Genomic DNA, 14376 nt, shown 5'->3' with positions numbered 1-14376 from the left:
TCAAGGCAGGAATATATCTTAATTCTAACACAAAGAGAGTTAATGGAGGATAGATGATGAGTATGAACAATTAACTGTTAAGGGGTAGTGGTGGGTTTTTTTTGCATGTGACCAAGCAGCATGGCACCACACAGGAGAAACACTTCTCTCTCCCGTTCCAGCCATGGTAGGCAGATGTCGGGCAGAGATGTCTGGGAAATAAATAGAGTTGTTCATCCATTTGCTTGCTTTATGAGATGGGAGAAAGGGAAGCCAGATCATGGGCCAGACCATCAATTAAGGCCATTAACATCAGGTAAAAGCTCTAAATGAGAATACAAAGAGTAGAACCATAGAAGATCAACAGTCCATTTGCATCTTTTGGAGATTGACAGATAGCCCAAGGAATCTCACACAGTGATTTTTTTTATTTTTGTTTGGTATCCTGTCTTAGCTTACAGTTATTTGCACGTCAAGAGTCTTTTTAAACTGGAAGCAATTCTTTGTTTTTAATAGCCTTTGACAGATTTCTTCCCTCCAATGGTTTTCCTTATAAATGGTTTTTGAATCCACCCACCCTTTTGGCACAAGTAATTACCCCTATTGTCCTTGCGAACAGAGATCAACTTGAGAAGGAATATAGGCTCACAGGCTGCTGTCCAAGAGTAACTCTGCATGAGAGGGCTGACTCGATTGTTGCAGCATTCTTATCCCAGAAGGAAAAGATTTCTTTTCTCCTCTTTCATCCCCACTTAGCTTTGCCATTTCCCCACACATGGTTCTACACCATCCTTTGTGCCACTTCTGGAGCTTGTTGAATTGTTTACTAAAATGATTCAACTCACTAATCTGGCAAACAACTATCCGGTACTGGTGTAGCTTGGTTTTGTCCTGGACTACTCTTGTATCAGCTTGCAAAGCTGTCCGATGAATGTCAAAGAGCCAGTAAGACTGGGAGCAGGGCAGAGCATGAGTGATGGACACAGACAGATAACTGCACTTCCAAGACTACACTGCAGACCTAAATGCTATTGAAGGTATTCTGATTAACCTTCAACCTCCAAGCAGGTGTTTGGTGAAATGATAGGGGGGAAATGACACGTGCAGGAACAGCTCTCTGGGCCACTGACTCTCTAGAAAGACAGACTGAATTTGCCTGTCTGCTAGTGTTTATATCAGAGATATTCGCCAAAGAAAATTACAAGATTAAGTACTATTTCACAAGCCTCTGAATATGCTAAGTGACAGTGAGTTGTCACCTGATGTACACACTTCAAATAATTGCATGATGAGTTGCATTTCTAAGAAAATACAGATGTGACAAAGAGGCAGTAGACATTAAGTGTGTGTCCAAGATTTTTAGATGTAATTCATCTCAAATATATACAGAGAATTTAACTGGTTGTTTTGGTTCTTTCTTATGTGCAAACTGTTTAGTACTGAATAATTGGCTTATCAAAGCAATGTCCCAGGAAAGAAAATTTATCAGCAGACCTAGAGATCATGTATCTGAGCAAGAGAGCATATTTAGATGGGGTTAGCCTGTTTCATCAGTGAAGAAAATACTGCAGTTCCCCACTGAGGAAGGGTCAAAGAAAAGAATCAAAACTTGAGCTTAAAATGGATCCCAGTTAGAGGACAGAGCTGAGATTGAAATGTTGAGAGGTGATCAAACTGTTATTAATCTGTTCTTTAGAGGGGTAACAAGCATCTTTTCAAATATTACTTTCCAAGAGAAATGGAAGTATCAGGTGGGCTTGGGGGGGGGGATTTTTTTTTTTTTATCAAATTATTTCCATCACAGTGAGAAAGATCTGCAATGATTTTCCAGTCTCTATCTTCTGTGGCTTCAAAGACTTTCTATTTCCCTTCATGGCAGGATATAATAACAGCAGCAAGCAGAAGGTATTTCATTGCTTTATTGAAATCTAAACTAAATGAGCATTTCTTTCATTCTTCATTTCTTTAAAACTATTCCCTTCTTTTCTATTCATGACTCTTTTTCAATATTCCAGTGGGAACACCTGTGCTGCCAGGCATGTACCTTCTCCTTTCTTTCCCATTATAACAAGGATTCTGCTTAACAAATCCCACTGTGAATTTCCCTCCCTTCACTGCAGGACAGCTATCCATACACCCAAAGATATCATCAGGATCTCTGAAGACCCTTGTTCTTACAGGCTGTCATTGAAGGTCCTGTGATTCAGACTCAGGCACCCACTTTTAGCTTCAAAATATGCATCAACATTCAAGGTACCTAAAGTCCCCTTACACTTAATAGTACTATAGAAGCTATACAGTTGTCCACATGTAGATGACCCTTGTTATTTGATGTGCTTTGAGGTATCTTGCCTGGCACTCAACTCCTGGACTAGAAGGTTTCATGGTCTCCCACAGGTCCCGTGTTACATTCAGGGGGCAGATGACAATGACACAAAATCTGTAGGAAACCCACAGCCTTCTGGATCAGGAACTTGAAATGAGGCAGGATATTGCAAGACATGCCAAATGGTTCCAGAATCCTGTAAAAAGGGAATTAAGCAAAGACCTAAATCGTCCTTAATCCCACATATCCAGAACCAAGATACACAGATCACATGTAGACACTTTAGGTTCCTGAATCTGGAGCTCAGTCCCAGCATAGCAGGTATAATTTCTGTTTGCCCATCTTCATGCATGTAACTAAAAATGCTTTATACGGAGTGTTAAAACCTTACTGTGACATATTATGCAGATAATACCAACAGAAAGAAAAATAAAAGCTAGTAATAAAACACAAGTATAGGAATATGGTTCAAATGCACTCAGCAGTATTCTTATATATTCTCCATTTGTCATTTTATATGATGATGAATATGGAATGCAAATATAGGTAATTTAGATGGGTCTACACATTCAGTCCGAATACCCTTGGAGACATCTTTGGAGACAAATTGTACTAATTCCAGACCGTTTTAAATGAGTTGTTTTTCCAGTCTCCGATATGGCTAATAAATCTATGGAAAATGATGAAAGACTATGATGACTATTTAGCTATCAATCATATGAATTTTCCAAAAGAAATAATAATTTCAGAGCTCAAATCCAATTGCAGCTTGCTCTGTCCAATCTGGACATTTTACCTTTCATTCAAAAATGAGAATGAGAAAGAAATTAGGGATGGAGTATATACAAATACTTGTTTTAGAAATGTGTTTTTAGCACTGTGTATGTACCCTAAAAGTGAATTTGAATAGTACTTTTGTAGCAAGATGCCCCTCTCCTGGTACAATGACAGTGCCCCATCTTTGTCTTCTTTACTCTGTCATTACTAATGAGGTTGTATTTCCCTCACTTTATACTTTTCCATTACTATACCTTGAAAACAGATATCTTCTTTGTTACACATTTTTTGCTATGCATTATATATAATGCTTTTCAATCACATCGTATCTTTTTTTCCCAAATTCACCCACACATTTACCACACGTTTCCATCATCTTATTAAAGATGAGTTTAAATGTATTTTATTTAATGCTTTGGTGAATGCATTACTTCGTCAGGAAACCTCATGGAAATTCATGTGCTTAATGCTAAAGTGCCTCCCGTCCCACACCCATTTCAATTGAAGTGTGACATTGACATAGCCTTAATGCCCTCATTTGCTCATTTGACACAATCTCATGTGGTGATATCTCACCAAAACAGGAAACTGCTTTCGCATCTCTTTTGCATTATGTATTCATTTTAAGATTAGTCACATGGCTAATGTGCATCTTGGAGGCTGTCCAGTTTGCCACACTGTGTCATGCTTCCTTTCCTGTCACTCTACTTGCATTAACTCTCTGTGTTATTGCCAAAGACCGTACAGAGTGTAAATTGCTCTTATCCATTTGTTCCAGAAAATGATCACATCCACTGCCACTTGGAAATTGTTCTCATTGTTGACTACAATTAAATATTAAATGTGCACTGAAATCATTTCATTTCCATGAAGTGCTAACGTCTGAAATTTTGCCCACATACGGTTGCCTAATGCTGACAGAATTTCTGCCTTTTTGTCTCCTTTTACTTACAAAAACAATGTTTCTGTCTCAAAATTCAGAACTGGAATGTTTGTGCCAAGCCTAAAATATAATTATTATTCCGGCTTTATCTTGTAGTGGAAATAAACTCAAAGTTACGGCATTAAAACTAGCACTTCAGATATTATTTAACTTTTTAATCAATGTTCATTCTGTATATTAAACAAATATTGACACGCCATTTTGGATATTTATGTGTATGCAAAATTATTTATGCCTGTATATGTCTACATATATAGTTTCTTACCATCTTATCAGCTTTTCCAAACTAAGACAACCAGCTTATAAAACAAAAGACAGTTTTATATATTAGAAGGGACTATTTATTATGATCATTTATTTTGACACCACATCTTTGACAGACGTTGACCAGGGGACTTCTCTGAATAAATTCATATTGGAACAAAAATGAACCACTCATATAAAAAAAAAAAAATGTAGCTTTGTCTGTCAACTAAAACCATACTAGTCTTTAAAAAAATATTGGACTGTCCATCACACCATCCAGTAAATTCTTCAAAAGTACAACTACGTCTATAAATGATAAACACAGGTGAAAGAAAAACATGGAAATGATTCTACTTCTATTTGCGTAGCTCTTTCAGGATCAAAAATAACATATTTGAAATATATGTATATATTTGACACACAAATCTATGAACACATACATATAATGTTGTATAATGCAGCAACTAAAATATCATTTTATCAAAAATTCTGCATTACCTTATAGTAGCAGCAACATTCTGTGATCAATTCCTGTTGATCCCCAATAATATTTCAAAAATGTCAGTGGATAACAGAAGAAAAGTTGTAAGCACAAAGCACCATTATATTCCAATTGTGTATTTCTACAAGGGTATGAGTCACTGTAGAAAAAGAGAACTGTAATGCATTACTAACATAATCTTGAACCACAACGAAAAGAAATGATATGGAAAATCTGTGTTTCCTGAGACTGTCACAACAAAGGGAAAAAATTATGCTTCTCTTTTTTTAAAGCTATTTGATTAGTACTGCAGAATGTGTAGGACAAGTTACTCAGTGTGTGTTTGGATGGAAGTAGAAGTGGGAAAAAGAAGAATGTTTAGCACTATATTAAAATGAAAGGAGTCCATATTCTCTCTCTAGTCAGTAACAGTAAGCAATTCTCACAATAGCCTCATGTAGAACTAAACAAAGCAGAAATACATTCTCATCTCTAGAGTCTCCTTAAAGCTCACTGTCTTATCAATTTACAGATGGGATATAAAATAAAAAGGACAAAAATAAAATCTTCCAAAAACCTTTCGATACAAGTCGATTGCCCACAGGTGTGCTTGAGTGGAGCCAAGCAGCAGGTCAAGACATAAAATTTATTCTCTATACCAAAAGAATTTAACTTCAACATATTTCTTATGATGGAAAAATATGAACTTTTATGGCATAAAACATGAAAATCAGCTGGCAGACATTTAAGTCAAAGCAAAAACTATCGTAGTTTCTCCATTTCAGGTTTTTAATGCATTCCTAATAATTGCAAGTTGATCATATGAGATTATTTTTGTGGCTCTTAGAATGGACTGAACCTGGAGTGGTTTTGCTTTTCACCTAGATTACCATTACAGATCCTTTTAATTTTATTTTTATTTTGTTGTTGTTGTTGTTGTTATTTCCATAGATTATCACCCTCTTAGTGGCACTCACAGAAAGTGTTATTCCTTTAAACGCCCAAAGACAAATAAAACTGCAAGTAGGCAAAATATGTTATTTTCAAAGAAACACACTAAAATCTAAGGTCAGTACATTTAGAAGTTGTTCAGGAGAGCTCAGGAGTTCCCTAAATAGGATACAAAATTCCGAGGAATAAAAATGGCCTAAAATGTATGACAGAAAAGAAAGGCAATATTTTGATTTCCAGAGACATCCTTAATTGCAGACAGAGCTGAAAGCTATGTTCAGTTTTCTGTTTTGCTGTTCTGCTGGACCGAAGGTACATTTCATACCTGGCCTGTTTTTACTTTCTTGGACTTCTCGTTGCTATGAGAAGCAGAACTCTGACTGGAGAGACCACTGTTCTGCCTCAACATGCTACCTTCCCTGAAAGTACATGAGATTTTGGTTTGTGGTAAGCATCTCCTTGAAACCTTCAGGGAATCACTTCCACTCAGGCAACTCCTGTTATCAGCACAGCCTTGGCCCTGGATATGCTTATTTTGGATCACCTTTCTTTCTGACATCCCAGAAAATTCTCTGGAATTATAAAATCTTAGTAGACTGATGGAAAACAGTTCAACTATGCCTACCAGCACATGTACAAAAAACGGTGGAGATGAATTCTGTGACTTGAGACCTGGACCTCAAAAGTTATAATACAAACATTTTTGGTGTACAGAGATTTTTAAATGCATTTATTTGTTATTACAGGTAAGTTAACAAATGATTCTGTCTATTTGTGTTTTTGTTTGGTTGTTTATTTGTTAATGTCAAATTTTGAGGGATCATGCCTGTGCTGGGTCTGGCTGGGATGTTAACTTTCCCTGCAGCAGCCCATACAGTGCTGTGCTCTGCACTTGTAGCTAGAACAGCAGTGGTATCACACCAGTGTTGTGTCTGCTGCTGAACAGTGCTGGCACAGCATCAGGACTCTCTCTAACTCTCCTAGGGGGTGGGCAAAAAAAGTGAGGAAGAAACATCACCATGGCAGCTGACCAAAACCAACCAAAGGGATATTCCATACCATATGATGTCACACTCAGCCATAAAAGGTGGAAAAAGGAAGAAGAGGGGAGGGGTGGGCTCTCGTTGCGAAAACATCTGTCCTCCCAAACACCAGCGTTGAGGCCCTGCTTCAAGGAAGTGATCAAGCATCGCTTGTTTGTGGGAAGTAGAGTAATTTCTTTCCTCTGCACTTCCACATAGCCTTTACTTGTTTTGTTTTGTTTTTTCCCTTTCCCCCTCCCTTTTCCCTTCCTTTTTTTCCCTTTAGTTAAATTGTTTAATTAATAATAATCTTTCCTTAATAATTATTTTTTTTCCTTTAATTAAATTATCCTTATCTCAACCCGTGAGTTGTTTCTTTCCTTTACTTCTTCCCCTCCACTTCTAAGGAGGGGGAGTGAGAGGGCGGTTGTGGTGTTCAGCTGCCTAGCACAGTAAAACCACCACAACGCCATAAATGTATCCAGCAGAAAAGATATACTTAGCCTAAGATTATTCTCTGCTGTTTAGCATATTTTAGAGCATGAATAGAAAATGAGCCTTTCTCAGGATGTCCTTAGCGTGTTCTGAGACAGAAATGCTGAACAGATAAAACTTGAGTCATACTTCTCACTACTTTCTCTATTTTCTATCTCCCTCTCTCTTCTTCTATTTGAAGTGTTGGTTTATTGAATAGGAGCTGTCTTTTATTCAAGGAGACCTTCGTCCTGATTAGGTCCTCTAGGCATTCCTGCAGAATGTACTTACAATGCATCATAAGATTTCCTTCTTTTATGATTATTTATTATTCATACTGTGGTAGTGTCTAGAGACCAATAAGTTAAGATTATGACAAGATGCAATATATAGATAAATATAGATGGCAGGTAGATAGTAATAAAAATGGATGTATGCACATAACTTAATGGTGTCCATAACTACTAATTTTCCTCTTTGCAATTAAATCCAATGTGTTTTTTTTTTTCCTGATTGCAACAACTAATTTTGTAGCAATTCCCTATTAGTTTTGCCTTCTTTAGAGTTGATACAACTATTTTTTTTATATACACATATTTTAATGCCTATAAAAATACTAGTGGTGTGAAGAGTTTTATACTTTTTTTCTTTTTTAATTGAAATATCACCACTTATCAGGAGTTAATATTCAGGGAATGTGGAATACTATGGTAATGAGAAATTAAGATAAATCCTATCAGCTGCTCTACTTAGTCACGCAGTATCATTATAGAGGTCAGACCTGTGCTTGAAACATCTGAAAATTTCAAAGCTAACAGAAAAAAATGTTTTGGTCTAAGCTGTTTTTTTGTTGGTTTTTTTTTTTTTTTCAAAACAACCTCTATAAGTATTAATGTTTTTAATGCCTCCCACTTATAAGATGGATAGCCCTTCAAATTCAAAGGCTTTTTTAATATCAATAAAGCTAACTAACGAAGCCACCCTTAAGTGAAAAAAACCATCCTGTTCTGCTGATTTCTGTCTTGATTGCACACACACTTTTTGCTACATTTATTTATACTAATAATTATAGTAGTGACCAAAAGATGATCAACAGCATGAATGAAAATTAGTCTTGACAACTGCTCTTGACATCACAGAGTCACAGAATGGTTGATCTTCATCCCAGATCTTGTTTCCAGCTCTGACTATCCCCTTGTACTTCAACCATTAAGTACTGGTTAGCATCTAAAAATGATGATTTTCAGGTATTGCAAATACATGTTTATTATTATTTCTGGTTGTTATGCAAGTAAAACAAATGGAGTTAGCAGAGTAGGGATCCCAAACAACAACTCAAGTATAATAAATTCAACAGGTGCTCTATTTTTATAGAGAATGTCAACTAAGAGTTTAAAAGTGGAGAACAGTTCTAAAATAAAAAATAATAATAATAAAAAGATAAAAAAGAATAAAAAGAACCACACTTCAGACTGGAGTTTATACCTTATTTTGTTATAGTATGTTGAAAGATTGTTTACTGTTTTTTTTTTTTTCTATTTTTGTTTTGTATTCTGCAATTATACAGACAGCAATAATTATATAGCCACATACAATAATTATGTAGCCACAAAGATATTGTTGAAGAGATCTTGTATAAAATATTTCAGGAAGAAATGATTATAGTATGACCACAACACAACTTCATTGTCATCACAAAAATAAATATAACATAAAATTTATAAATCTTGATTCTATATAGGTGTTATTTAGGAACAGCTTTTTGTGGTATGGAAATCTCAAGTAGGTGGAGAGATTGAAAGGAATGAAGAAGACAATAATCTTTACTTACCTATTGTTGGATCATGATAATCAGGGAACCGATGGCTTATAAACTGCATTGTCATTGCTGGAGAGCAGAAACACAAAGGGAAGGAAAAGGAGTGATATTACTATCTTCAAATGACAACAGGGAAAACAACAGAGAATTCACTCATTCAAGTATCAGCTTAGAAAGTGAATCAAAAATCTGCCTCATGTCTACAGAGACAAGAATGCATTTGTATTATAGTGATAACTAAGCACTAATAAACAGCAAATATACATATAATATGTCTTCTTCCTTTTTAAATTTCATTTATTAGTTGGTCTATGTAGGTGTATGTGGTGGTTTCACTCTGATGGACAGCTAAACTCAACCAAAATCACTCTCTCGCACCCCCTTCTCAAAGGAAGATGAGGGGAAGAACGAAAAAAGAGAAAAGAGAGAAAGAAAAAAGCTCACATGTTGATAAGGTAACTTAATTAAAAGGAAAGAAAGAGGAAAAAAACAAGCAAGCGCCATGCAGAAACACAGAAACACAGAAAGAGAGAAAACAATTATTCTCTGCTTCCCATCAATGAACATCAAAGACACTGTGGTGGTTTTACGCAGGTGGGCAGCTGAGCCCCGCCACAACTTCTGGGAAAAAAATAATAAATCTCCTCAAAGGCAAAGGGGTAGAAAATACGATGCAAATGGCTCAGGGTTTGAGATAAGGACAGGGAGATCACTCAACAATTATCGTCATGGGCAGCACAGACTCAGCATAGGGAGATTAACAAAATTTATTGCCTATTACTAACAAACTAGAGAAGTGAGAAACAAAGAAAACAAACTAAAAGCACCTTCCCCCATCCACCCTCTTCTACCTTGCCCGCTCTCAGTGTGCTGCCTTGTGCTGGGCTTAGAGGGAGTCTTGATGATGTACCAGTACTGCTCAGCAAGAGACAAAACATGGTGTGATACCAGTGCTGTTCTAGCTACTAGCGCAGAGCACAGCACTGTCTGCGCCACTGTGGGGAAAGTTAGCTCCATCCCAGCCTGACCCAGTACAAAGTTACATCTTTTTAACACTTGGTAAATGCTATTAACCCCAATATTGTCTCTAGAGGAAAACCACCTTGTAATAATTTTTGTAATACTTCCCCAGTTGCATCATAGTCCAACTTAACTAGGTATTCTGGATAGTACTTACACAAATCAATTGTAATTGTGGATCAGCTTTAATGAGTAACACACTATTATTAAAAAAAAATAAAAAAGTATTAAGATTTTGATCTTTTAGTTTTTAAAAATTATATAGTGTTAGTCAACTGTCTTCATGGTGACTATGGAAGAGACTTCTTGGAGGATAACTACCAAAGTTTTCACCATGGCTGCCAAACCAATATATAAAAACATAATAAAGAAACAAATCACAATGTCTGATCTGAATTAAAAATAAAAGGTTTTATTTTTCTAACAAATAGAAATTCCTAATACACAGAAAATCCTAAAATTCCCATAAATTGTAATAAATATACTACTGGAAATTAAGTGTTAGAGTAATATATATATATATATATACACATATATATATATATATCTTAGCCATATTTACTAGTTTACTAAGTAGCATGTAGTCATAGACCCGGGATGGAAGAGATGTAGCTTTATTCACACAGCAAATTTGAGTTGACTGGAGTCCATGAAAATGTTACAAACATGTTCTTAAAAAAAAAAAAAAAAAAAAAAAAAAAAAAACATACACGGGGTTAGGTAGAGGTGAATGATCATAGGATACCTAATTAAAGCTGTTTTAATCACTATACAACATTTAAATGATTGAGAAATGACAGTAATTTGAGAGAAATGAGCGAACTTGAGTATCTCACAAATTAGCTAAGGACTCTTAACCATCTTATAACAAATCCTTCCTTTCTCAAGTAAATCTTCAATTATGTTATATAAAGTGAAACAGATCCAACAGTCCAGTTAACTCCAGCTGAATTATATAATGGTTTCTGAAACAACATGGACTGCAATTTCAACAAATTTTTAAAGAGATAGAAAATGTCTACCTTCACATCTAACATTTTTTTTAATAACTAAAACCTGCCATTGCTCTATTTGAAGGACCAGTTTAATGACATTTATTGCTACTTTCCATTTGGAATAAGGAAAAAAATATGTTTCAAACCCTACAGCCAACCACTGAGAGACAACTGACAGAAAAATAAGCAGCTGTCATTTGTTCCAGAACTTCAAAATATAATTTAGAAGTCTGAATCTTAAAAGTTTTCATGGTATTTTACAAACTGTCACCAATTGCCATACCCAATTTGCTTTCTGATGCATTTAAGGAATACCTAACTCATTAAAATTGATGCAGCAGACAAATGATCCTGTTAACCACATACAGCTTGGTTTCTTCTGAACAGATTTCTTTATGGTTGAGTATCACCTACATTCAGAAATTTTAGGAAAATTACATGAGCCTTCAGGAAAATTGCTTTGCATCATTTGGAACAGGTGGTTCTCTGGAAGCAAAATTCCAGTTTATGTAGCAAGCCAGAAACACTCATATCCTGTCCAACCCTAAGTTTCCAACTTGCTATCTAAAGTTCAGGTACTGAATAAGCACAAAAGTTGTCCTGAGTATTCAATGGTCATGGTAATACCCTCATTTATCAGAACAGCATCAGCTGAAAAGTAAATGAATGTGCCTAACAGGGAGAGCTGTGAGGAAAAGACCTTCAGCAGTGGAATACATGAATTCCCATTGCTCAGAAACTGGGGGTGGGTGGGGAGTATAGAACGAAACATACAAAAATGTTCCTTGGTTTTTAAGTCAATTTCATAACTTTTATTTTTCACATTTTTTTTAATGAATGCATTAAAATTTCAGTATAGCATCTATGGGGCCATTTATTACCAAAAAAAAAAAAAAAAAAAAAAAAAGTACCCCATCTGAATTATAACTGTCAGTCACAACACATTAAAGCAAGATGAAGTTCTGTGATTCTGTCCTGTACATCTCAGATACCTTGAATAGCTGAGGTTATGTACAAAAAAATCCACATTTTGCAAATTCTGTGTATAAATACACCCATTTTTAAAACAGCATTGGTTTAGTTTAATGTTTGTCCTTACATTAAAATAATAAAAATAATAAAATTAAAAAAAAATCATGGAATTAAGGAGATAGTTTTACAAAATGTTACAGACAAAGTGTATTAAACATTTATTACCATATTAATAAATTATTGTATATTTAGTATAGACAAATATAAATGTTAAGAAGCATCATTATAAATTCATAGTAATTCAGAGAGGGTAACTGCGTAAAAAAAAAAACTTGTTCAGCCTATACATATTATAGAGAAACAAATCTCTGTGCGGTGACATTGATATTTTCTATATTATCTGTTGTCAGATGTATTATTTCTAAGTACTCTGTGTGTTTGGACACTTTGATTTCCAGGACACCTGTTTTTTTTAATTGTGACAGATTTTTAGGCATCTCCATCTGATAACTGATAGTGCTTTATACAGAATAAATTCATGCCTAATGTGATCTGCCTAGTTTGCTCAGAGAAAGGCAGCTAGCAGAGATGCTGTTCATATGGTTTATGCCTACACATTTTGAGCCTTCTGAGGGCCTGAACCACAAATGAATTCAATTTGTTTCACTACCTGCTGCTTTTTCCTTGCCAAGATTTTTTTTTTTTTTTTAAGCAAACCACTTTTTATCTGATCTTGATCTGCTTCCTTTTTGAGCCATGCCTTTTTCACAAAATCTGTTGTTAAAACTGAAACTGGAATTCTCGGAGGATACCCAGAACTCATGGTAAATATTTTGCCTCACTCCTGGGACAACCCTAAATCAATACATCAGCTACATCCTCATTAAATCCACAGGATCTAAAAAGAATGAAATCATTTGGAAGCATTATACTGACTTTCTACCATAACATGTAAAATGTCAGCCACTAGGACTTAGACAATTTCTCCATCTGAGAACACTGGGCGTGCACATACATCATCAAGCCTTGGAGAGGAACAGGTTGCACAGTGCTCTGCAGGCAGATCTGGAAAGGAATTTCTGTCGTTTAATGCCATGTGCAACAATACTGACTTTTATGTGCTTGATCCTCGTCTCAGCACAGAGCTGTACAGAAGCTGATTTGGTTACATATAAAATGAACCTGGAGAGGTACAAAATTTTAGAAAGGTGTTCACTGAATCACTCCATTCAATGAAATGTATTATGTCAGCTGGTGGGGGAAACAGTGAGTAAAACTCACATGTGAATCTTGGCATAAAAATACTTCAATGACAGCTCTTTGTCAAGGGTTTGGCCCCCAGGCCCCCTCCTGATCACCAGGGTAAGGAACCTCTGATGCCTTTACTGCTTGTCACCTACTGCAAGGGGATTAGTACCCTCTGCAAGAAGCAGGTTACATGGTTTTGTTTTCTCAGACAGAAGGAATTGAGATATTCTTTGACTTTTTTCAGCATTGGATTACAATGCAAAATAAGGAAATCGGGGTATAAAATGTGGGAGTTGGAACACATCTTCCCCTGTATGTTCTCTGATATAAGTAGCAGCACTTTCTGTTAAACCCTACTGAACATTGGTGCAGCAAGCATTTTTTTAAGAGTAGGTGTACCAGGTGTACCTTCTGAGGAAAAGGAATGCCTAGCTTTTGGCTGCTAATGGCAAAGCCCTCACTCTGTGAGGATGGTGTACAAGCAAGTCTCAGAGTATCAGGTCTGATGTTCAGCTGTGTTCAGATTTACCAGATATTCCACAATCTTGGCTACTGGCCACAGAAGTTAGTTCTAAATGACTGTCAGAAGTTGTAAAAATGCTTCCCAAACCAAAAGGGAGCTCAGTCATCACTGGCATGAAACTGTGCAAATCCAGATGGAGCCCAGGGAATTAAACTGGCTTATAGCCAAATCTGTCTGGGCTCCCCAGCAGGTCAGCTGCCTCAGCTGGGATATGCTGGCTTCTTCACTGTTACCAACAGCAGAGCCAAAGTCATTTTTTCAGAGAGAATTAATTCTGAAAATTAACAGGAAAATGATATAGACACTCCATGGTGTTTTATAAAAATAATATTCTTGAACCTTCCTTTTTTTCCTTACCCTTGATCCTTTTTTCTTTCAAATTAACACTCACACTTAATGAATCCAAACCATCATGAGATATTGCTGTGACTATTTTCCTTTCGAAATCCAAATAATACTGCTGCATGATTTTACAGATCTATAAATTAGATAACTTTAACTCTAATTTAATCCACACACAAAACACTGTATCAAAACGTGGCTTTAGAGCAGGATATTAAAACAGAATAAATGGATAAGACTGATATTTGAATAAATACA

General features: G+C 35.8%; 1 protein-coding gene across 1 annotated transcript in view; it reads right to left on the bottom strand.

Moving 5' to 3' along the window:
* RIT2 (Ras like without CAAX 2) overlaps positions 1-14376 on the bottom strand; it is a 191985-nt gene that overhangs the window by 121209 nt on the left and 56400 nt on the right. Inside the window, exon 2 of the mRNA XM_035560034.2 lies at positions 9031-9087. Coding sequence (XP_035415927.1) covers positions 9031-9087 — 57 coding nt within the window. The remainder of the gene's footprint in view (positions 1-9030; positions 9088-14376) is intronic.

The sequence above is a fragment of the Cygnus atratus genome, chromosome Z, assembly GCF_013377495.2.
Source record: "Cygnus atratus isolate AKBS03 ecotype Queensland, Australia chromosome Z, CAtr_DNAZoo_HiC_assembly, whole genome shotgun sequence".
Taxonomy (NCBI): Eukaryota; Metazoa; Chordata; class Aves; order Anseriformes; family Anatidae; genus Cygnus; species Cygnus atratus.
This window is presented reverse-complemented; position numbering and strand designations above follow the sequence as displayed.